The sequence below is a fragment of the Lacerta agilis genome, chromosome 9, assembly GCF_009819535.1.
Source record: "Lacerta agilis isolate rLacAgi1 chromosome 9, rLacAgi1.pri, whole genome shotgun sequence".
Classification (NCBI taxonomy): Eukaryota; Metazoa; Chordata; class Lepidosauria; order Squamata; family Lacertidae; genus Lacerta; species Lacerta agilis.
The window spans coordinates 27,947,043-27,973,135 of NC_046320.1; the positions used below are offsets into that span (position 1 = coordinate 27,947,043).

General features: G+C 39.3%; 1 protein-coding gene across 1 annotated transcript; it reads left to right on the forward strand.

Annotated features, from left to right (window-relative positions):
* Positions 1-196: 196 nt before the first annotated feature.
* Positions 197-24,771, forward strand: ASB5 (ankyrin repeat and SOCS box containing 5). The gene is given in 9 exon segments (XM_033159774.1): positions 197-556; positions 17,642-17,721; positions 18,823-18,930; positions 19,241-19,322; positions 19,325-19,390; positions 19,484-19,597; positions 19,600-19,617; positions 22,128-22,319; positions 23,862-24,771. Coding segments are annotated over 9 exon segments (984 nt in total). The 5' UTR covers positions 197-360; the 3' UTR covers positions 23,990-24,771.
* Positions 24,772-26,093: the final 1,322 nt, after the last annotated feature.

A 26,093-nucleotide genomic window follows, 5' to 3' on the forward strand; every position in this document is an offset into this window, starting at 1 on the left:
TAAATCACCATTTGACAACTATTCTTCAGATGCAAAACTGATGTGATTATACACAATAGATATGTGAGATGTGGAATGAAGCTACTGTTTTAGTATGGAGTGTCATATTCAAAGTGTTTGAAACTGTTTATATGTGTTCTTCTCCAGCTGAAATACCATCACACTAGCAGGAGCTCAAGTGAACTCAGTGCTATGTACAGTATAAATAATCCCCATATTTTGAGCTGCAAGCATCATGACCAGCTGATATTTCTTTCCTCAGCACCAGCTGTTCCCTAGGAGTGTCTGGCTGGAGCCATACTATCTTATCAACATATTTTGGAGCTGTATCTAAACACTGACAAAGCCTCTTGTGCAGCAATGACTGTCGTAGAGGAAAATCGTCCTTTTGCCCAACAACTATCCAATGTCTACTTTACGATACTTTCACTTTTTTGCTTTAAGCTTTTTGTGAAAATCAGCCTCGCAATACTCAGCCATTTCTATATTGTAAAAGGGAACCGTAAAGAGGCAGCAAGAATAGCTGCTGAGTTTTATGGACTTCCTCAAGAACAAGGTATGCTTTTGTTTCCTTTATCACCTTTGTCATTCTTGTTATTGAACTGCTAACTTATAACAAGTATTTTCTTTAAGCAAACTAATCTGTAATTTTCCATAATCTTTAGGCAACCTGTTACTGGCCAGATTTTCCCACTTTATTTTCACATTGAACAGTATTTCATAGAATCAGAACTGTAAAGTTGGAAGGGACCATGAGAGTCATATTGTTCAGCCCCCCAAAATGCAGGAATCTTTCGCCCAACGTGGGGCTTGAACCCATTACCCTGAGATTAAAAGTTTCATGTTCTACCAACTGAGCTATAGACTGTTTATGATTACTTTTAAAGCAGATTCAATCTAACACAAGTAAAATTGTAAAATGGTGAAATTAATCTTCATTTGCTATGGTTCTGTTTTTATCAAATGGAGGAAGGAAAATGCTTACAAAATGTGTTTATAGAATTGGCTGACATTCATAATGCTTGCACAGGGTCACTACAGCTCCTTACATACCCTTGTTTACCAAGAGTATTTATGACATAACACTATCTAACTTTTAATGCAAAGCTATAATATAGAGTGGAACCTGATTCTTAATATTTTTGAAGATAGTAGTAAAATCCATTTTTATCTGGTTTATAAAATTTCAAACATTTATATTATGAAGATATGCTTTTTTTTGTAAATGTGATCAAAAATGTATATATACCGGTATGTCACAAGCTAAACATATAAAGAGCTCACTTTTCTTAGGCCTCAGCAATCAGCAATTCACTCCTAAGTAATATGCAATTGCGGTCTATATGAGTAAGCGGCGGCTGCTCTGCAGTATTTGTGTGTTGTTAGTCAGCTTTGAGTTCTTTATACTCAAAATCCCAGAAGTATGTGTGTCAAAGGAGGCCAATAATTCTAAACAAATGGGTACAGAATTTTATATTATGAGATTTAAAATCACTTGATTCTTTGGTGCAGCCAGGTTTAAAGATTTCGGGTTCTGCCCATGATATTGCAGGAGCCAGAGGTGTTGCTGGTGCCAAGGATTGTCCAAGTCCAGAAAGAATTCTTAAGTGGTGGCAAGGCCTGAAGTAGTCATTTGGCACCCCTTGACCCAGCATTATTAACACAATCCTGCAACCAATGGCAGAGCTTCATGCTCCGGCAGGGGGGTGGGGTGGGGGGGTGGAGAGCAGGCAGGGGCTGGGCTGGCGCACATCCCAGGGGCGTGCCTGCCACCCGTAGGGATGTGGCACGCGTCCTGGAGGCGTGGCATGCCTGCGGGGGCGTGGGGCACAACGTGGGTGGGGGGACAGCCATGATGGCACCCCACTGGGATCATGCTGCGAGGGCGATGCGCTCCCCCCTCTTCTTCCTCCGCCAGTGCCTGCAACTGCCTCCTCCCTACAAACTGCTTGTGATATTTACCTGTAAATATCAATTGGGAATGGTTTAATGCCAACTAACAGGTTGTTGTCCCAGCTATCATGATCCCAAATACTATGTTTAAAGAAAGAAGTTAATTTTCAATGTGGTGTATTTCCTCATGAGTATATGCAGGGGTGCAGATTGTCTCCATCCGTGACACTAATACATCCATGACCCTCTCTTGTATTTGTTCCGTGTGTAAATATTGTTATTGCAATGTATTTAAATGCAATGTAGTTCTACTAAAAATAGGTTTTCAATATAAACTAAGGTAAATATAAGTCAATTTACATTCAAATGTTTAAAAATGCTCTTAACAGGAAATGACAGCTAGAGATTTGAAGAAAGTTTCCCATTTATTTAAAACATTTTTATACCACCCTTCATCATATCAGATTTTAAGGTGTCGTATTATATAAGTAAGATATCAGAAAAACAGAAAAACAACAACCCAGAACATAAGCCTCATACTGTTTTAAAACTGAGCTGAATGCAGATGGGATACTATTTAATGAGATATATTATACTTAATTTCCCTGTAATTGAGTATTTTCTCTTTCTCTGAGGTGACATGCCACATGTTTGCTTCCAATGGAGTGCTTCTGAAATGCATCCTATTATTGTGTGGGGAGCGGTCATTATGGAAAAGCATTTTCCAGTGCCAGCCTATGGGAATGGCTGACACAATGGCTAATTCTAATGTATATCTTCATGGGAATCATTCCAAAAACACTCCCTTGGAGCCACTGGAGGAAATTCTAGATATAAAATATAGCAACAACTAGCATAAGGAAAATAGATGAGATGGGTATGTGTTAAAGTGCTAAGATTATGGTATTTCCTTTGATGGAAATGAATGGCTAGAAGTTAGATACATTCCCAACAGCATTATCAAATCAGGAAGGAATTTCCCCCCAGGTTATTCTGAAGGTTTCTGTCTCCCTTATGGTTCAAAGCACACCCTCAAGAGAATGAATCATCCTTATTTATTTAGGCATTACTTACAACATTGCTTTGGACACAATACAAGTTAAGTTAATTGAATTGTTGCAAGGATCTAAGTGCAGTTCTTCCAAACAACACTCCAGTTGCAATTAAGATTATAGATATTATGATTTGTGTGGTAGGGGGAAAGTGTTGTGTTATTTTCCTCTTTCTAGTACATGCATGGGGAACCTCTGCACAGGGCATTCTCCTGGAATGACTCCCTAGGCTGGGGTTGGGGGTCTGCATATATAGGCAATCCATGATTTCCATGGGGGTTGTATTCCAGGTCACCATGCGTGGTGGCAGAGCGTGTTTAAGCCTACCCCATTACGCACACTTTTCCTGCCACTTCTGGGTTCACAGCGGTGCGCATGTGCATGGTCACATGTGCTTTGAACACGCGCAAAATGGTCAGGTACTACTGCATGTCAAAATATATACCTTTTGTGCAGAGTGGAGATAGAACTCCCATAATACAGTGGCTGATGACTCTCCACAACAATGATATTATGTGAATGTATCAAAGGAGCCATCCCATGGAATTTAGCAGGGGTTACTTCTGAGTAATGTATAATTACTGTGACACACACTAGAAATTATGGGTTAATGGCAGTGACACCCCACCCCCAGGGTCCTAAGCCAAGGTTAGACACTTGGTTGATTTCCTTAGAAGTAAACCTCATTGAGTTTAACAAGACTTATACCCAGGTAATTGTACACAGGGTTGCAACCTACATCACCCATCTCCTTTATTAGTCATACCTATGAATTGTTTCCATAAGCTCTGGAAATTCCATAGAAGCTCATATTTCTTGATGTGTTATCTGAAGAGGTTGACGGCATTCATACACAGTTAGGAATGATAAGTAATGTTTTCCTACTACCCTGTTTAACAATTGCAACTGATAATGTCACTCAACAACAGTTGTTGGGCGAGGAAAAATAGTACAAGATGTTTTCTCAGCTCACATTCCAAATAGATCATAGTTCTATTAATAAAAACTATATAGGAACATCCTAGCTTTCTAGGTATAATAGAGCTCTAGTGGTCATGAAAGGAATATGGCACACGGTACCCAACACATAAAAACAGCAGGATTTAGCATTTTATTTTTCTTAAGCTGTGTAGTCAACAGTTGAGCACTGTGGTTTTACATGAGCTATTTTCTTAAAAAACATTTCCACCAAATGATTAATTGCAGAGATTTGTTATTATAATGAGACGAAAAAGTGGTTTAAAATAACATCCCCCCCAAACCCAGAAGCATTCCTTTTAGGAATGGTGCAGATGGAGGTTCCCAGAAGTCGGGGGGGGGGATAATGTATGCAACTACAGCAGCTCAGATTTTGTTAGCCCAAAAATGGAGGTTGGGAGAGGTCCCTAAGAAGGAGGAATGGCAACTTAAAATGATGGAATAAGCAGGGTTAGCAGGCCTAACCAGCAGAATAAGAGAACAAGAAGATTGAGTCTACAAAGAGGAATGGAAAATCTTGGTAGAATATTTGGGAAATAATTGTAAACAAGTGAAAACGCTAGCAAGATTAAGGTAAATTCAACAGTATAAAAAGATAAGGTAATATAAAAGGGGGTAGTGGAATTAAATGGTTGTAATGGAATATGCAGTGATAATGGGAAATTAACCATGAAAAGAAAAGAACCATGGAGAGAGAAGAAGAAAGTCAATGAATGTATTTTATAATGGTGGGTATTTAATGGTGGAAAATGTATAACTGAAAATTTCAATAAAATATCTTTTTAAAAAGAGATTGTTGAGGTATAATGAGTTAGTTGCATTCATATAGATGGTTAGGGTTACCACTTTCCCCATTGAAGTGACTTTTTCTTGTCAAGATCTTGAACTTGTGGATAAAGCCATAAAATCTCTTTCTTAATATGTGCATCCCTAATGTAGTATTCATACAGGGCTGCTTTTTCCTTTCCTTACTCTGACTCACTGGGCTTTTTGTAGGCATGGATTCTATTGCATATGCTGCATAGAGGGTCAAGGCCTTCTGGCTGTGTACTGTTCTATGGCCATCAATTCCTGAGACAATGTTTTAGTACCTGGGAAGGTCCTGGGGCAAAGCCTGACAGGTAAAGCAGCTATGTGCCATATTTACAGAGGGCAGTCCTCTCTTTGAAGGGTTTTCTGGTCCAGGACCAGTTTAGCAGTAAATAACCATAAGGGAAAGCAGGAACCCTGAAGTTCCCTATCAACAATTAGCACTTGGACAGCAGACTGAACAGACAGGCCACCTAGTCAGTCTTTCTTATCATAGTGAGATGAATTGTATTTCTTTTTAAATTATATTAAGAAATTCTGAATCTGCATCTATAAATACAAATTAGCACTGAAAAACACAAGCAAATATTTACTATTGTCCTTTTTCAGGTGATATATTTCCTCTTTTTGGCAATATGCAAGTCACGTTCCTGCTGGCAGTCTCAAAGGACAGTAGCTGGGGTAGAGCCCTGTACTCATGGGCAGAAGACAAGTGAAAATACTGTGTAATCTAGGTATAGACCTGTTCCATGTGTTTACTTGTCCCCTGCCACCAAACAATACATTCCTCCATGATATCAAGCCACCATCACATATCTTCTTACATAATCCAGACTCCAACGGTGTCACAAAGGAAAAACTAAAATTCCATTTATAACTCAAGCAGATGAATCTAATGTTCACATTAAACCGCACCCACAATGCACTTGCATTCAACATATTATTAAAAATTAAGATTGCCTTCTAGAATACACAGAAGCTGAGGTACTTTCTGATCATTTTTCAGATTATGGCAAAGAACTCAAAATCTATGCAAAGCAGATCTTTTCCCTTCTTTTTCCCATGCAGGTTTGCATCCTCCCTTTCATATATGCTCATTCATCCATTCTGTCTCACAGACACATAATCTCTCTTTCACATGTGTGTATGTGTGTGTGTGTGCGCACACATACACATACACACTTGCTCTTCCCCATAGTCTGTATCTGGTAGCTGTTGCTGCTTTGTTCAGCAGTAGTTATGTGAGATGGCTCCTTTCATTCATGTAGGAGGTCTAAGGATTTGTGTGCTAAGACAGGGGCTGGATTTGCTAAACCATCCAACTAAGACAAGAGAGCAGGCATGTGGCAACAGAAGTTGACTGGTTTAAATGAAGCTGAATGGGCTAGCCCAGTTGTTCCTTCTGGCCTTTATTGTGCATCATTTTTATCCCCCCCCCCCCAATAAAATCCAGAGGAAATGAGTAGTAAAACAATCGACCTGATGCTCACCACCACTCACAATAGGGAAGGAGAGTGGTCCAAAGTATGGCATGAGCCATATCGGTGATTGTGTGCCAAGGCCCCAGACCCGCAGTTCCCTAGTGGATAAATAAACACACAGACAAGTGAATTTTGGTTTATGGGTTTGAATAGGCCACAACTTTAGCAGTTACAGATGTGAGCGGTTTGGCTTAGGCATTGGGTGAAGCCGGACTCTATATTGACTCCTGCCCATCTGCTGGGAGACCAGCTAAGGGTAAAGCACCAATAGGGGGAGTCCTATGACTTGAATGCCCCCCGGCCGTGCCGTGTTTTAAATTTCCTGTGGCCATGCCTACAGCCAGTACTGATTCGTCAGCGGGGCTGCCCCTGGGCGGAGCCCCACCCAGTGCTGGCGACATAGCTGGGTGGTGACAATGAGGGGCCAATCTCCCCCCCAGCCGGATCACTGCGGACCCCAGTGCCTGGCCGCAATACCGCCCGCCAGAAAAGGTAAGCAGACTTTTGAACACCTCTTTCTCATCAAATACTTTCAGCTTTTCTATCTCCTAGAATAAGCATGTTCCTGCACACATATGCAGAATTTAAAATGAATAAATAAAATACTTATGCCATTTAAAAAAATATGGTTGAAAATGTCAGCAGCAATGAGAATGAGGCCAGAGAAAAGGGAGGGGCTGAGAGAGGGCTAGAAAAGGGAGAAATGTAAAGCAGGCATGGGCAAACTCGGCCCTCCAGATGTTTTGGGACTACAACTCCCATCATCCCTAGCTAACAGGACCAGTGGGCAGGGATGATGGGAGCTGTAGTCCCAAAACATCTGGAATGCAGAGTTTGCCTATGCCTGATGTAAAGGTTCAAGATATGTGATTTGGCCCCCAGATGCAAGTGTCCCACTCCCCACCTTAATGTATCCTGTAGACAACACTAGATTTGCTAACATTTATGGCCAGAATCATAAATGTGTCGGCACCTAGAAAAGCTCAAGTTAGTTAAACAGGACCACAAGATAAGTAGCTCCTTTTACTGGGGACCACTACGGTACTGTAATAAGATCATTACTCTGGTTAATCTGTGCTGTAACTTTATCCCAGATTAGTCTCTTCTGTTTGCTTGTTCATGAAGATTTTCTTCCAGCACTATAAGGAGGTTATTTAGTGCCATGCCAAAAGAGTATTTGCTCTGGTTTACTAACATTTACAGTTTATGCTCCTGTTTGGGTCAATGCACGAGAAGGTAGTTTAATAGCTCTTTACAACTGTTACTAATGCTTAGTCTTTCCCCCCATAAATTGTGCCGGGGAAACCCAGCCAATGGGCAGAGTATATAATAATCATCCACATTATTATAATAATTATATCTTACAATGTTGTTGTTGTTGTTGTTGTTGTGTTGTTGTTGTTGTTGTTAATTTACTTATTAAATGTGAATACTGCCCTTCACCTGAAGATCACAGGGTGGTTCACAACCCAAAAAGAGCACAAAATACATAAAAACAAAAATAAAAGCAAACCAATAACGCCCCCAAACACGTCTAAAAGGCCAAGGAATATTAATCAGCAACCTGACCACCAAATTCTGCACCAGCTGAAGTTTCCGAAGAATCTTCAGAGGTAGCCCCGTATACGCGTTATAACTTAGAGGTTACCAGAGCAAAGATGACAGAAGTTAGGCTATCCCAGTCCAGATAGGGTCACAATTGGGCCACCATTTTAAGCTCTGTGCCACTGAGGCCACCTGAACCTCAAAAGACAGCAAAGGATCCAGGAGTACCCCTAAGCTTCACTCCTTCAGAGGGAGTGTAACCCCATCTACAGCATGCAACCTCCAATCCATCCAATCTAGGGAACTGCCCACTAACATTGCCTCAGTGTTATCTGGATTGAGCTTCAGTTTGTTGGCTTTCATCCAGTCCATTACCAAGGCAAGAAAAGGTCCAGCACATCCACTGCCACACCTGCAGATGTAAAGGAAAAATAGAGCTATGTGTCATCAGCATATTGCTGACAACGTACTCCAACACCAGATAAGCTTACTTAGCGGTTTCATGTAGATATTGAACAGCATAGGGGATAAAATTGAACCCCAAGGAACCCCACATTGAAGGCTCCACAGAACTGAAGAGCACTCCCCAAGCATCACTCTCTGGAAATGACCATCCAAGTAGGACCACCCCTAACTGAGATGGCAACTCCACAAGGATAACATGGTCAGTGGTATGAAAAGCCACTGAGAGTCGAGAAAAATTAATAGGGACAAATTTCCCCTGTCTCTCCCCCAACAGTGAATATCATACAGGGTGACCAAAGCAGTTTCTGTGCCGAAACCAGGCTGAAACCCTGATTGAAGGATCTAGAAAATCTGTTTCCTCCAAAAGCACCTAGATCTGGTTACAATCACCTGCTCAAGAACCTTGCCCATTACAATATTAATACTTCAGTTTTTCAGTAAAAACTTGAAAATACTCTGCCCATTGCAAAATGGCCAAAAATTGCTTTATGATTTAATTTGCAAAATGCTTTACAATTGTTACTATGTAACAATTTCTATATAAGACATTTCTGGGTGACAGATCCCTACTGTGCCCTTTTCCCCCTCTTTACAAATGGAGAAGCAATATAAGCAGGGGTCTTTCTTTCTAGGACAAGTGTAAGCGAGGGGGAGGAATCAAACACACTCTTCCATTTTAACTCGTGTAAACAGACCCAGGCTGCAGCTAAGCTGATTCTTTCTTGTTTTATAAATAGAACATGCCAATGCAATCCTTTTCTTCCCTCACTCTAGCTGCCCGTCCTGCTAGTAAATATTGCTGGATGGTGTAGTAGCTATTTTACTGCAGGTATAACCAGACAGCTTGTGAGAAAATGACAAGGAGGGCTGATAGTAGTTAGCACTTTGTGGACATTCCACAGGGAAGAGCATCTGCATTAATGACACGCAGGCTTTGGCAGGAGGGAAGAGAACATTAAAATCATGTCCACAAACACTGCGGTTCAGAGGAGCTGCACTAAACAGAATCTCTCAAAGAGAAGCCTAGAATGCATAGGGGAGTGTTCTGCGAAACGACTAGCTGGGGTATTCTCACCAGTCAAGGTCAGTACAGCAATCGTTTCAACAAGCCGATGGAGGCTCCAGAATTTTCTAATGCGAACCATTTTTGCAACATCAGTTTTATATCGTGACTGTTTTCCTAAATTAAATATTTCAATGTAAATATTAATTTGTGTTATTGTATATAATAGAAAGATAGACACAGCTTTAATCAAGTTTTCCTTTAGTGTGAAATTAACTACAGCATGTTTTGTCTGAGGTATGCTTTTGCAGATCTTGAAGTCACATTCAATGTACAGCAAAGCAAATGCCAGTGTTGCTAAGTACCAAGGACTGTTTACAGATCTGAAGGGCTGGAGTGACCTTATATGTAAATTGTAAATATACATGGGGAGGAAAACAAGGCAGGGGACTTCGGAAGAACTACATGTGACATGCAAATATTGCAGATATCATCTATCTGTGTGTGCCTGCATTCAGAAGCACTGTGATGCATACAAAATAAGTTTACAATAAATATGAAAGGAGCTGTGAAATTTGTTATAAGTTCCTGTCATTTATATGCTACCAAAAATCAATAAACCTGGGTTCCCTCCACCTGAGCATCAATTTATTTTTGGATTGGGTTCCACTTTGGAATCATTATTGAAATATATAGATTCATTTAGAGACTTGGTTCCAGCTTAGGATCAAACTAGATGTGATGCTAACTAACCACAACCTAGAATTCTGGGCTTGGAATACCCCCTTTTTAAAAAAACAAAAACAACAGCTGCCATGGAGGTTCTGTTTCAGTTTGGGACTGTGGCACAGAGGAGAAGGTTTTTACCATTTTCCTCCATGCCATTTTCCCTGTTGAAATCCCGCCCCCAGGTATTACTAGAGTCATGGGCAGAACAATCTTACCTGGAGTCTGAGGGGAAGGGAGGAATGTTGGGATAGATTTATCACCACATCCGAAGCCCCATCAGATTGTGCAAACCATGGTAGAAGGTGAGGAACAGGTAACTCCACAATTTTCCCCTTCACCAGCCTAGGATCGGGCACGTAAGGGATCCAGTGGGTGCATTCTGCCTTTTACCACCAGTGGTAGCTTTCCATCCACTAGGGATCCATCCTCTAACATTGCAGTGCCTCCACCACTTGTGGCACTACTATCCACAGGTGAAGGGAAGTGCCAGTCATACTATTTATCATGAGGCCACTAGGTTGTGACATACCACAGCATTCCCAATTGGAGCGGGTCTCAACTGCAGCAAATTAAGGCATAAATGCCTGTTGGAAAACTGCCAAAGGCGGCCTCCACAGAGGCAAATAAGTCCATTTTGCAATGCCTCGTGAACGTGTTAGGAGAAGCCCAGGTAGCTGCCCTACATTTTTCTAACAATGGAGCATTTGTAGAAAAGGCGGCTGTGGTTGCTGCAGACCTGGTAAAATGGGATGTTAAATTAACTGGATGGGGTAATTTAAGAGTATCATATTGATACACACCCTGATCCATCTAGGCAAAGTGGATGAGACTTTCCCCCTGTGTAGATATAAACAGGGTGTTTATGTATTTTATCCTAGCAATATACACCTTTAGTGACCTACAAACATCCAGTGATTGTGAAGCCTTTTCCAACAGATGGGATTTATTATCTATAAGAGGATATCTATGTAGATAATATAGGTTTAAAATAAACAAACAAGCCTATTCTTGTAGTTGATACATTACCATTCTTGTAGTTGATGCATTCTAGAATTTACCGGTAATAATCTGAAACTCATATTAAGATGATCATTTTAAGGCACCAGGCAAAATCCAATGTTAGTCACACTCAGAGCAGACCCTTTGGTATGTAATGCACAGGGGCTGCTTTCAGATACATACCACATACGTCAACCCTCCAGTTGTTGTCTGGAGGACTGGGAAGAAGCACCCTCCTTCCTCCCCATTTCCTCACCAAGCCAAGTTTGCAAAATACAATTGACAATCTTCGTTTGGAGGAATCACCTCTAGTTGCTGGTTCAGACATCATAAGAATCTGTTTTGACAAGCCAGAATGTGCTACATTAGGCTGGGTGTGTCAGAGGAGGAGGGAGTTGTGTGCACAGAACAAAATCCTGATCCAAACCACATAGACTGTGGGATCAGAGCATGTGACATATGCATGCAGTCAGAATACCTTGGTGTTATACTCCTTTTGAAAGAAATTATGTAGGAGAGTAGGAAATAGACCTAAACAGCAGTACTGTAGAAGGGGCAATTTAACCCTTTCTCTTGTAATTCCCCCCTCTCTGCCCCCTAACCATTTGCTTTCCCCCCGAGTCTGTTGTATCAGCAGGCACAGCTGAATGCCGTTCTTGCAGAAATTTAGTCTCTTTTCAGTAGTCCACCCCCTTTAAAGTCTACCCAACCTTTATACCTGTTTGTACTAACATACAGCATTTATATGACACAAATTACTTTTAAGCACCATTGACTTAAATGGTTTGCTTAAACACGTGCTTAAATCCCCCAATGTAAATAAATGACAATTGAACGTACTTAGCTTTTCAGTGCTTCACAGAGTAGAACAAGCTAATATTTCTAGTCAGAGGAAGAGGAATGATACAGACAGGTATGTCACTTAAAACTGTCAGTTTAAACAAGGAGCGTTGCAGATATCATATGCTACTAATATAACTGCCATTTTGTTAAAGGGTAGAATTTGAATCTTTGGAATAAATTATTATAGCTTTGAATTTGATTGGAGACAGATTACAAGTATGTTTCTGTATAAATCCATTAACCAGCCCACTTCAGTGGGTCAAAATACATGAGACACCAGAGATTCATTGCCGTCATATCTCCCAACAAATCTTTAAATACTAGCTGGTGTCCTGGAGCAGCAGCATTGGGAAAACAGGATTCAATCATCCTCCTAGTGTGGTTTTTTTCCCAATCAAAACATCTCCCAAAGCTTCACAGGTTCACAGATAGAGGTCCCTGCATTTTTCTTTTGCTACAAAACTAATAGCCACTCAATGGGGTGCAATTAAGGTTGAGAAAACTGTGCAGAAAGTTTAAGCATCACTTCCTCAGTACCACTGCTCAAATTCAAATTCGAACCCTCAGCCAGTATTTTAAGTTAAAAATAGAAACAATGAGAGATATGACTACAGATCTGTCACATCCTGTGGAGCTTGGCTTTATTGCTCATGATTAAGGTGGCAGATCCAAAAAACCTAAATGGATTGGCATGTGTCAGTGAAAAGTTTGGCATGTGAGCATTAGGATATTCACAGACCAATTATCTATTATTATAATCATACAATAAATATTAAAATACTAATGGTGCTATTTATCTGATTACTTGCAAGTATTTCAATGCACATTTAGGCTGCAGTTTCTAGAAATACGTCCCATTAGGCCTGCCTTCTGAATAGACCTGTACACTTTTATGTACTATAAATCTTGTACACTATATTTTACATTTTCTAGATCTCTCAAGCTCCTTTTGCCTTCAAATTAATTAGGGTACTTTTTAAAGCTCTGTACAAGATATATATGATGCCAATTCCTACTGATTTTGTTGGAAAAGGCAAGCATGTTCTTGTCTGTCTCCAACAGAAATAAATTGGTTTTAAAAGTACTTCTCTTTGCTAGATCATGTCTGTTGTCATGGTGAAAAGGAAAGATGAGAGGAGATATTCATAATCATGTGGTATATCTATAATTTTGGACATTTTGATTAGAATTTCACATGCTGAGATTATAATGAACATTGTGCAATAACTTTAACATTGATCCTGAATGGTGGAAAGGTACAATATATGGGAACAGGAAACAGCCTTGCAGTCTTCCATTTAGTTCCGGATAGTCTATTACGTACACTCAAAGGCAGTAGCTCTCCAGGGTATCAGACGGGAGTCCTTCCCAGTCCTGCCTGAAAATGTCAGGGATTGAATTTGAGACTTTCTGTCCACAAAGCAAGGAATTAATTACACTGAATTAATACAGCCCCTGCTCTCTCTGCTGCAGATGAGCAAATGCTTGCTAATGAGGAAAAAAATATTTCTGTTTCTCTCAAATCTTAGGTATTGTTGTCCCCATATCCTTCCCTTACATATTCCTTACCCATCACTTCTGGGTCCATTGAGCTTAGCAGCCCTCTCACCCTTTCTTTAAGCATCAACATCCTCACACAGTTCCTGCTGAGCCACCAATCATTCACCCACTTTTCTGAGGACAACTGCAGCATGGGGGTAAACAGGCCAATCTGTTACCTCCGAGGATGTGGACAGGCTGCTTGGACGATTGAAACCGACCACCTGACTCCTTGATCCTTGCCCATCCTGAAGGTGACCTGGAAACTGCAATTAATCCAGAATGCGGCAGCTAGATTGTTTAGATAAGCCTACCCAGATACAGTGGTACATCGGGTTAAGAACTTAATTTGTTCTGGAGGTCTGTTCTTAACCTGAAACTGTTCTTAACCTGAGGTACCACTTTAGCTAATGGGGCCTCCCGCTGCCGCTGTGCCTCCGCCACGCGATTTCTGTTCTCATCCTGAAGCAAAGTTCTTAACCCGAGGTACTATTTCTGGGTTAGCAGTCTGTAACCTGAAGCATCTGTAACCCAAGGTACCACTGTATTTAGAAAGTTGTTGCAGGTTTTAATCTGTTTTTAGTTTATTGTTACTTTAACCTTTCTAAAGTCTTGATTTATTGTTGTTGTTAATTCTTCTTATTTTATTTTTTTCATATTTTTTTGTAAACCACTTTGAGATTTTTTTACAGTCAAACTATATAAATTTTATGGAATAAATAAAATAAATAAAAGCTGATCTTACATGTTGGGGTCTTCCCCTTTCTAGCTGGCTAATGAAAAGAACCATATCATCCTATAGTATATTAACTTACCGTGTTTCTCCCTAAAATAAGACACCGTCTTATATTTTTTTCGCTCAACAAAACACAGTATGGCTTATTTTCAGGGGTCTTATTTTAACCGCGTCGCATCGGTATGCTGCATAGCCACACCTCTCCAGGCTGTTTTAATGGAGGTACCATGTCACTATGCTTATTTTCGGGGTATGGCTTATTTTTGGGGAATGGCTTATATTTTGCAAATGCATAGAAATCCTGCTATGGCTTATTTATGGCTATGTCTTATTTAGAGAAACAGGGTAGGTCTTCCACAATACCTGCTTTTGGCAAATGTGTGCATAAAACTAATTGTCTTATAACTTTAAATATAGGGGTCATGTAGATAAACTTTTTATTATATATAAATATAGGATATGACAGGAAACAGCTCATATAGACTTTGTTTGGCATAATTTATTTAGACAAAGCTTCATTTGATTTTAGATTCAGACCCATTGGAAACAATCCATATTCATAATGAAAATGATATTTATTTATTACACGTTTAACTTGTAAAATGACTTGCAGCTTTTATTACATTTGCTTGCACAACAATCCTGTGAGGCAGATTACAGTTCTTCCTATTGTGCAGATGGGGAGCTGAAGCTAAGAAATTGTCTTCCTCAAAACCACCTGACCAATTTATAGTGGATGTTTTGATTTGAATCCAGACCCAATTCTACCCACGTTATCTATTCTAAATGAAACAACAATTATACTTTATTTAAATTATGCATTATTATATTTAAACTATGCATTATTTCATGTACTATGTTTCTATGGAGCAATGAAAGCTGGTGTATTCCTAAACTCAAGGCTTTGGATATCTGTTTACTGCAGAGGCTTTACAGGTGAAAGTTCATATTATATGAGTGCAGAGCTCCTTCTAAAATGGCTGAAGTGTATTAATAGGCAACAGCAAAAGGAAGAGTTTTATTTCCTTGTTTAACATGAGCCGGATTTATATTACGATTGGCTGGAAATGCCATGGGGAATGGAGATTTAGGTACTGTATACATTTCTAAATCATTCTTTGTACTTGACTGTTCATTATAATTCTTAGCCTTATCTCTGCAGCGTTACAGAACTGTATACTCCAGTAAATTAGATACCAGCTGGCTTGGAATGCAGAGTCTAAATATAACTTGAAGTAGTTTGCACTTCAGTCAGAGAGAAAAGAATCATAGGGAGATTGTTTTTGAATAAAGAGTATTTTTGCAACTGCCTTTTTATAAGGTATATTTTTTTTGAGACAGCTGGTGCCCAATCCCATCTCCATTACAAAAATGGGAAAGCTATGAGAGCAGAAGGTCACTGAAAAACATGCACAATTCTCTAAATAAATATACATAGTGTATACCAGTAGTCTTAGTACAATCTACAAGTCTGTCTGTGGTAGAACCAATCACAAAAGTCACTACCAGCCAAGAAAAGTTGCTGAGTTTCATACACTCCCAACTTAGCCAGAAGGGAACCCAATGACCCTATTTTTCCCTTTGAGAGTGGCTTTTAAAAATGTTATTAGTGTGCTCAAGAGCACACTAATAATCTTTAGAAGTTAGCTGTCTTGGAGGGAGGGGGGTGCTTCTTGAGTATGCATTTACATATGTACACACAGAGACGCAAAACTCCAGTGGACTATTTCCTTCCATACCACCCAAACAGAAAATAACAGGGTGGAGAACCAGCAGCCCTCAAGATGTTGCAGGATGTCAACACTCATAACCCTAATCACTGATCATGCTGTCTGGAACTTATGGAAGTAGCGCTCCAATATCCTTTGGAGGGCCACAGATTTCCTTCCACTGTTTTTTAAAAACTAGATCCAGTTTAAGACAAAACCCCTCTTAAACAGAAATAGGGATGTTAACATGTACAGAAGTGTGTTTCCATTTCACCCATGGAATGTTGTAATGAACCCCCTGATGTGAACAGTAGTGGGCAGAGATACCCTGAATGCTTGGTGCAAAGCAGGACTTGGCTTATTTCCCAGCACCATGGGGAAATAAATCATGTCACTGCAATAATGAAATGTGCAGGCATTTTTCTGCATAGCACAAGTGAACATGTAAAAAGAGGCACAGATTAAATAGTAGATGTAGCATATATAAGGATAAATATGATTTGTAGAACTGCAACTGCAATGGTGGATTCAGATTTTTTTAAAAAATCTGTGAAGTTAGCATCTGGGATCTTTTCATTAAGTTCAAAATGCTAGAGAGATGTTAATAAGGTACTTTATATGCTTGCTACCATTTCCCAGTGCAGCAGCTCTTAACAAAGTCTTAGGCGCAGCTCAGTTTAGCAGTAAAACAAATTGGCACAAGAGAGATGAATTCTCTGCAGTGAGGATGCGGTGTGGTTGTAAACAGCAGTTGCTAATAATTTGTTGCAAGAACAGCAACATTTTCTTCTTGTTTTGTGATTGTCACATATACATATTGATTAGGATTTTTAAAGTGCTGATTGCTTTTCTAGCATACGCTAAAGTTGGATTTAGGATAACTTTCATAAATTGTGCCAGGACACCCATGTACCTCAGAAGAGACCTGTTCAATGCAATGGGTGGTCACCAGAGTTCTCATGTTAACTTCTGGCAACTTTTTTGTTATCATCATATGATTACCATATTTGGGTCCTATTTAAGGGGGACCTACATTTTGCTGTTGAAATTGCTTACTTTCTTCAGCATCCTAGAACTGCAAAACAAAGCACTATATATGCAAGGCAGAGCGAAGATTTGCAATCTCCATCTGAACAACACTGGATTATAGACATTTCAAGCCACCTTCTGACGATCAACTTGCGTTTCCATTCTAATGTGTTAATTCACAATAAGTCTCATTGATCTCAATAAGACTTGTTCACATTAACTGTGCACTAGGATGGGGGAAATTAGATTTCTCTTCCTTAGCAAGCGAGGCTTGCATTTGGTGCCTTTTACATTTGGCACCAATTACAAACCCCTAGGATTGCTTCCACTCAGGATGTCTTACTTGACAACTCTGCCAAAAATGGGTTTGCAAACCCACTGGCATCAGCTGCACTTGGGATTCCCATTCCAGAACTCCCAGGTGCATCTGATCCCAACAGGAGTTGTGCTGACTGCAAGCACCTTTTGGAAGCGATCTTCTTTTGCATTCTGGCTGCAAAGGAGGAAAGGGAAGTCCCATTTCTTTCCTTGAAGCTGAGTCACCAACATCATGGTCAAAGTGGCCTATGGGTTGGTGGTGAAGGAAGTGGCCAGATCCTGTTCCCTATTCTCAGGTGGCATCTTGTGAATTTTTTTGACCTTGTCATCTTTTCTACATTTACAAAATAATAATTAATATTTAAACTGAAGTATGGGGTTTATTTAAATAGGAATTATGTAGGATTGGGGTTGTCTAAATGTAAATCGCTCATCAGTTTATTATTTTATATGAATTAAAACATATCCATTTTTGTAATTTAAACTTTATGGTGGTATTTATTGTTCCACAGGTTCTTGGGCAGATCGCTCACCACTGCATGATGCAGCAAGTCAGGGACGCCTCCTTTCTCTGAAAACTTTAATTGCACAGGTAAAAATGTTAAAGTATTTCAATCACAGTACATCCCCCCCTTCTTTGTTACAATCCAGTGTTTTAATATGAAAATTACTGACATTCAGCACTAGCAGGTAAAAGATAGCTAAACAGCAAATCACCCCTTCTTCCACCAAGAATTAATTTAGCATAGCATATGGGTCAAAGTATAACAAGATATAAAACATCTCCCAGCTGCTGAGATTGCAGGTAGAAATATTCCTTCCCTTTTTATATACATAGATACTAATGCATCAATCCACATGGAGTGCCAACTATATCAGGTGGTATTTACCACTAGTCCTACTCAGAATAGATCCATTGAAATAAATGATTATTATTTCAGTGACTCTAATGTGAGAGGGACTTAGGTTGTATTCAACGATCATCTTCATACAGGGGTATTTGCTGGAAAAAGAGGCTTACCAAAAGCTTGTATGAGCTAAGAAGGCTTGCCTTAACGTATAAGACCTGGAAAATCAAAACTTCCAGTATTTACAACTGCATCTTCTAATTTGAAAACTAGGTGGAGGAGGCCATATATAATGCTAGAGGAATCCAGCTAGTACCAGCCTGAACTGTAGCATTTTATACCTATATAGGGAGAGGCATTTAGAAAGTAGAAAAGTGAACAGTATCTTTCCCTTTCCTTTCCTTCTCTCTTGTATATAATGTAGCGAGGGAACTTTTTAAACTTCATAGCATGTAGCTTCCCAAGCCAGGAAACTTAACTGTAACTACTCCAGTCAGTTTATAACACTGTTTGCTCTAAACATTTGTTTGGATTAACAATTAAAAACTAAAAAAAATATTTTGGGTGGACTTTACAATGGAAGGAGAAGGGAGGCAATATTTGCAGACCCCAGAATCCACCCAATATTAGGAATTGTTGGACCCCAGAACTGGCTGGAAGGTGGTAAAAATTGCTCATGGAAGTGTCTGCTGGGTCAAAAACCCTTCTGTGAGCACGAGGGGGCACCAGTTAGATTTCACCCTTTGATTTTAGACCCTATGCTGGCTAAGTAAAGTATATTTTGCCTAGAATATTCTGTCACTTGGACAAACTGGCTTACAGCTGTTAGTTCTTTTCCTGTTTAGGGATACAATGTAAATGCTCTCACCATTGATCAAGTGACTCCACTACATGAAGCATGCCTAGGAGATCACGTAGGATGTGCAAGAATTCTTCTTGAAGCAGGAGCAAATGCAAGTATTGTTTTCTTCTGTACGTAAGAACATAAAAATAGCCTTGCACTGATATCAATGTACTGCAAATTGTGGCTGGAAGACTCTTAGGTGGCATCAATGCTTTCAATGGCAAATTTTACTGAACACCATTACAAGTGGTATACAAGTTCCTACCTCTGTTCCTCTCTTATCATCTGCATGTTGCCAGCTCTTTCATTCTCCTGATTTTTCATAGATTGAGAGGGGAGGCAACCTATATTCCCAAAGCAGAAATATAATATGTAAACAAGTATTTTAGTTCTACTCATAGCAATATCCAATACTTTAGGTGAATGCTACAACAATTGATGGAGTGACACCCTTATTCAATGCATGTTCAAGAGGAAGTGCATCTTGTGTAGAGCTTCTACTGGGTATGGTGCCAAAGCTCAGTGGGAGACATGCCTCCCTTCTCCAACTCACGAAGCAGCTAGCAGAGGTAAGAAAAGAGACTAGGCTGAATCAAAACTACATCAGGCATTGTAAATCCAATTCCTAGTTTGAGAGATTAATTGCACTCCCTTTTCACTAGGTCATAGTGACTGTCTAGAACTGCTGATCTCTTGGGGCATAGATGTTGACCAAGATATTCCTCACCTGGGAACACCTCTATACGTGGCTTGCATTTCACAGCAGAAACAATGTGTACACAGCTTCTGCATTCAGGTACATAAGGTTAATTAATATATTTTTACTTTGTTTCTTAAACTGGACCAGAGTTTCAATGTAATGCATAGTGTATTGTATTGCTATGAATAAACTAGTACATTTGATCTGACCACCTTGTTTTGCTACCTTATCTGCTAGGGTGCAAGTGTAAATATTCATATGTACACATGCATTTTCCTAAAAGGATAATATTGAGGTCATCTATCTTGATATATTTACTGGAGATGACTGTGTGTGCACAGACAGAATTACGTTGACTTTGATAACTTTGCAAAATTTGAGGAATTTAGTATGAGACAGTCCTAGTCCCCCTAGCTCTTGCTCTTGGAGCCAACAATAGGCACACCACAGTTCATTTTAAAATGAATAAAGGTTTAAAGATGACAACATGCCAATGTAAAACAATAATAGCAGCAAATACCTTTCTGTAAAGTGTCCTGACTAATTCCAAAAACAAACTAACAAACATGGATTGGAGACAAGGAAGCACAGAGAGGGTACAGGTAAGGACGCAACCTAGCTAAATGAATGAAAGAAGCAGCACACTTCCACATACCAGGACAGGAGTAGTGCATCTTAGAAAATATTGATGTGAAGCAGCCTCCCAGTAAAATGAACAATTTGGGGGTTGCCATGTACACCCAGTTATGGGGGGGGGAATCTTCTTACTGCCAAACCCTGAAAGCAAAAGGAGCTTTTCACATAGGGCCTGGACTTGTTGACTACCATTTGGTAACAAAATACATGAGTGAACAATTCTAGGACATCTAAGGCTACGTTTCCTGTTGACAAAAGAGGGGTGACCATTGACATTCTTGAGAAATGTAAATGGAATATTCTTGCCCCGATGACCTCAGTTTGTTAACAATGTGCCTCCAACCTTGCGAAAAAGACTTGGGATTTCTCCAGATGGGCAAAAGCATTAGTTAATTTAATTACGGTAGGACATGTTATGCTTTCCAGCTGATAATCATTTATTCTGAGTGGGTTGTTTGTTTGTTTTTTGCTGAATTAAGGGTATGTTGCATTAGATTAGATACTGGGTTCTGGAATTCATTGGATCATGACGCAACCTCTTGCTTATGACTAGCAAGTTCTGGAATTATTGTTGACTCATACACAGACTGGGCCTTTCCTTGTCCATCACAAGGATACTCTTATGGTCCAGAGCAAAGTCAAATTATACATACAATTTTGGGTCATGTATCGAATTCCAACTGAACCAAGACGATTAGTAACAATTTGTTTAGCCAAAATCATTAAGCACCCACAACAATTACACTAAGTGTTGTTTACTCCTTCTTCTCACTTACTTGTATTTCTTTTAACCAACCCAGTTTTAAGATGAAGACATTCATCTGGAGCCAATTAATTTAAAATTCTATAGGAACAGGAATATGTAATAGCCTATCCATAACTAGCCTGCATTATATGAACTATATAGGATATTTCAAATGATCACAATTCAGCTTTGCATTCATTTAAAGATTGGGTTCCTTCTTCAGCAAATATCAGAAGTCACACTGATCTTTTATAATGTGAGGATGACAACATCAGCATCCACATCACATAGCTGAAAGTAAGCCTGTGGTATATCCCCTTTCTCACCTTGCCTCCCAGACTCTTAATTATTCTTGTTGCCCACTCCCAGGACATTGCCAATTTGTCTTCAACTCGGGGCATAAAACCGGAAAAGATTATAAACAGATGAGATCTAAGCACTGTTTAGAGTAATGTTATTGTTTATTGAGTCTTGGAAACAATTTTAGCTTAACACAAATAAAATAGCATTTTAATTCCATAGCCTATTGTCTCAAGCAGTTGATATCCCTGCCAACTTTGTATAATCAGATTTTATGTGAAAGGGTGCCTGGGAATGGTAATGGATTGGATGACTGCCAATAAACTGAAATTCAATACTGATAGGACAAAGATTGGGTGAGGGTGTTTGGCCTGTTCTGGGTAGGCTCATACTCCCTTCTGAAGCATTAGTTTCAAAGTATGAGAATGCTATTAAATCTGGTGCTTTCTATAGAAATTTAAATAGTCTTGGTGGCTATGGCCTGTTCAAAATAATCCAGAATTATTCATGGCAGTATTGGATTATTGTCATGTGTTATATGAGGATCTAAACTTGAAGACAATTCCAAAACCACAGTTAGCACAAAATATACTGTATCTGCTATGCTACTTACTTGGAGCACCCTTTGCCAGTCATTGATCTTCATGATTACTCCCAAATAATTTCTGGAGGGTTTTACTCATCCCTAGCTAAGTATACACTACAATCCATTATCCTTAACAGATATAGGGAATGTACAACAAAATTAAGAAAACTGTTGACAGCCTTAGCAATACTTTTATATAAAGTATTTGGTTCCAGTGTTTAGAATAAGAATTTAATTTTTGAAAACAAGAATTTAGACATTGTGATTTGGCTTTGATTTAATTAATATAAATTCCTCATTTTAATATATATTCCTATTTTTCCTGTTCTAAATCTATAGGTGCTAATGTACAGAAAGGAAAGTTTTTGGAAACTCCACTACATGCAGCTGCAAAGCAGTCTAGTGCTGAAATAGCAAATGTACTTCTTGAGTTTGGGGCAGACATAAATGCCAAAAATACAGAGTTTCAACGACCTGTAGATGTAGCTTCTCCACGCAGTCTGGTGGAAACAGTATTGCTTCTACAAGAAGGTAAAGGGGATGTGTTTATATCAGAGTAGTAACCATGACTTGAAAATTTGGATTTGGCACTTTTAGGGGAGAGCTATGTATAATTTCTGGAAACAGTGAGTACCAGAGCAAATGACAGCAAAAACCGAATAAAACTAATTGCCATAAATTTGAGGGGACAGTGATATCCCACATTTTGGAAAACGTGTTAGGAACAGAAACCCCCCCCCCCCACAGCCATTGAAAAGGTATACCTGCATCGTGGGGGGGCATTTCCATTCTAATCAAGGATGAGGAGGGAAGTGATAACCTCCTCCAAAATAATTGCATCCATAATAAAACATCTTCACATCTGTAAGACAGGCATTGCCAATGTAGCACCTGCAGGTGGGAGGTGCCCACCAGTACATCCTATGGCACCTGTGAAAGGTTTCCCTTTAAATGTGAACCAAATTGAAGTTCTCTCCCATTCTGAGTCATGAAGCTGCAGAGATACTGAGAACTGCTGTGGGGGTTAGAGAGGCACACTTGGCTGCTGACCATAGCTTCTTTTATATGGTTTTAACAAAAGACCCTCAACTACCTCCTCTGTAAGTAATATATGTTAGGAGAGTTTGCAGCTTGCAGAATTAGACTGGAATGATCACTTACCATTTCTGGAGTTCAAAGGCTTTATTTATGCAGGAAGTAGAGATGACAGAGAGAGAGAATAGACATATTGTCACAAGCTCAGAGAGAAGCAAAATGGCTCAGCTTTTAGAGGGGAAGTTATCTTAGAAAGAGTCTACTAGCAAGTAACAGTGCCCTCATGTGGTTTGTAGTAACACATGCATTAACTAGAAACTCAGAAGAAATTTATTTCCCCACTGTTACTGAGCTTTGGGTGAATTCTTCAGAGACTCAGTTTTTATTTTCTCTCTATTTTGGTGCTGCCTGTTGCCAAGGAGAGAGCAACATATTGATTTGATATGAGACAGCTTCTTAACTTGTAGTCCAATTGATACTGGGCTACCTTGACCAGATCTGAACTAGAGTGGTTTTAGTGTCTAGGACATTTTTTAGGTCTCAGATAAGTCTCAGATTTTCATTTCATGGACAAACTGCCATTCTTTTCCTCTGATAGAACTGACTCTTCTTTTACAAGACATCATTTTAAGTGTGCTGCTGAACGTGCACATTCAAATACCTTATATGATTACTTAATTAAATACTTCAATGCTTTTTATAGAAAGCTGTACTGCAAAGTGACAAAACTTATGTTGGTAAAAATGGAGGGCACTTCAAATATTCAGTTGAAATATTTTTGTTTTTTAATGTTATGCTAGTCAACTGTGAGTTTGGGCATACCATAGAACAACTTTTGTCAACCTGGTGACCTCCAGATTTTTGGATTGCAGCTCCCATCATCCCCAGCCTGGGGCTGTTGAGAATTTTAAGTTAAAATATTTGGAGGGTACCAGGTTCCCAAAGGTTTCCATAAAAAAGTTGTAATGTAATGAACACATTGCAAATTCTTGAAGTACTGAATTGCCACAATTCCTTTTTCTTTTTGTCTACTTACAGCTACTCCATGTTCTCTTTGCCAACTGTGCCGGCTATGTATCCGAAACTACATAGGAAAAGCCAGGTTGCATCTTATACCGCAGCTCCAGTTGCCAACCATGTTGAAAGAGTTCCTGCAGTATAGATAAAGTAGTGACTAATTTTTAAAAACTTGGGAAAAAAGCCAAGTATTTTACTATATGTTTCATGTGTAAAACTGTTGGGATGGGGAAGGGAGGGCATAAACCAACATTTACTTACTAATATATATCTCACAACTGAAGCTACATTATAATCCAGTGATATTTGGGATTCCTTGAGCAACCTGATGCAGAGGGGCTAATATAAATAAAATAGAATTTGCTAACACTCTTGAAATTTGCTGTACACTTTAATGTAGTGTTCACTGATCAGCCACTTTAATTTTACCTTTCTTTAGGGGCTTTTGTGAGGACTGTTCCTCACACAGCGGATGTACAGGAATATGCAGGGATTCCGGGGTCATCCAGCTATTTTGTCAGTTACATCATTTCCCAACACCCAGTGTATTATTGCTAAGGGAGTTTGTCCATTTAAATGCTGTTGCTCCCTGAGGATCTGCTCTACTCTTCATTCATTGGAGGAGGGGGGGATGCAGCTAGAGAAGATGGGAGCTGCAGTTGTCAGGAGCAACAGGCTTTTTCAGTGGACTGGAGGCTGGAGTGGCAATGAAGGTGTAACCCAAAAACTCTCACAGAATGTTGTGTAAGTGAGTGTTGTGCAATGCTCAAGACCTGTACATGTGTTTAAGATATTTTGTTCACTGGCACAGATGAATTATTGTTTGGTTTTGTTATATTCTGGTTCAAGGTGTCTTGTTCTGTGTGTATCTAGAACAACAGGGTGTTAGATGCACTCTATAAATATATATACATATTGAAAGAAAATAAAACAGGTGTCTTTTTCCCCTCTGATGTCCCTGCTTAAGCACTTCATAAGGAACACCTGCTATGAATTAAGTTCCCTTTCTTTTCTGTTGGTTACATGAGGCAGCACTGTACCATGAATTATTTAATATACAAATCTTTCTACTCCAGCACGAGTTTCATCACATTGACTAGTTTTTAAAACTCATTTTGTGTAAATTCTCTTCTCTCACAGATACATAGGGTGTTGTTGAGGGGGCAGTGAAAGATTTACCGGTATACCTAATGATGGCATTCATTATTTAACTGTAAAAAATAAGTTTTATTTTGCAAACATGAGACTAGACCTTATTTTAAAGCCAAATCTGTTGCTAAGCAATCAGAACGTGAATGTTGGATGAAAGTAGAACTCATAGATTTTTTTGCTTGTATATTTACCATTTAAAAATGGGTGTGCAAGTACTGTAATTTTATGCTACTCTTAATGAGTAAGGGTGATAAACTCCCTTTGTTGTTTATCATCCAGTGTAAAAAACAAAACTCTACATAATAAACTTGCCGTCAGATATATTAATCTGTGAGGTAATTTGGAAACAATACAAACACCACAGTTCATTTTCAGGCTTTGCAAGATAAGAGGACTCTTTCTCTGCAACAAAAACTTGGGGGGAAAGCCAAAACAAACTCTGAATGCCTTCCTAAATGTCATTCAGATGACACAGACCATGGAAATCTGTTTCCCCCTCCTATTAATAAAAATAAATAAATAAATAAGTTAAAAACAAATTTTGCTTTTAATACTACCATGACATTTTAGAAACTGCTATTGAGTAAATTTTACTAGTGATACCTTCTCTAATTGGCTGCTACAGCTCATTTCCACATGCTTAGGCAGAGATATAAAGCCTCCCGTCAGCCAGAATTAAGGGGATCCCACAATCATTTATTCAGAGTTGAAGAAGCTGTTTTTGAGGGGAAGATAGTAAATTAGTACTGTACCAGGAGTTGTCTCAGACACAAGGGGCAGTATGGCAGAAATCAGGAGGGAGGGAACTCAATGGTGGAAAAAATCTTGACAAATAGCATCCACTTGGGACAGATGCTAGCAATTTGAATGTGGAACTAGCCTTTAGAGGTTTTATTATTATGAAAGTAATAAATGTTATACTTACGAGGATTTGCATGTAAGCTGTTGTCAAGTGTCAAAAACACCATGTGCTAGGACACACAATACAATCTTAAAAGTATGCACACCAGACTAGGAAGTTACTGGATTTTCAACCAATCAAATGTCAAGCAAACAAACAAGCATCCTTACGTTTGTGGTGTGTTCATAGTAAGCAATCCA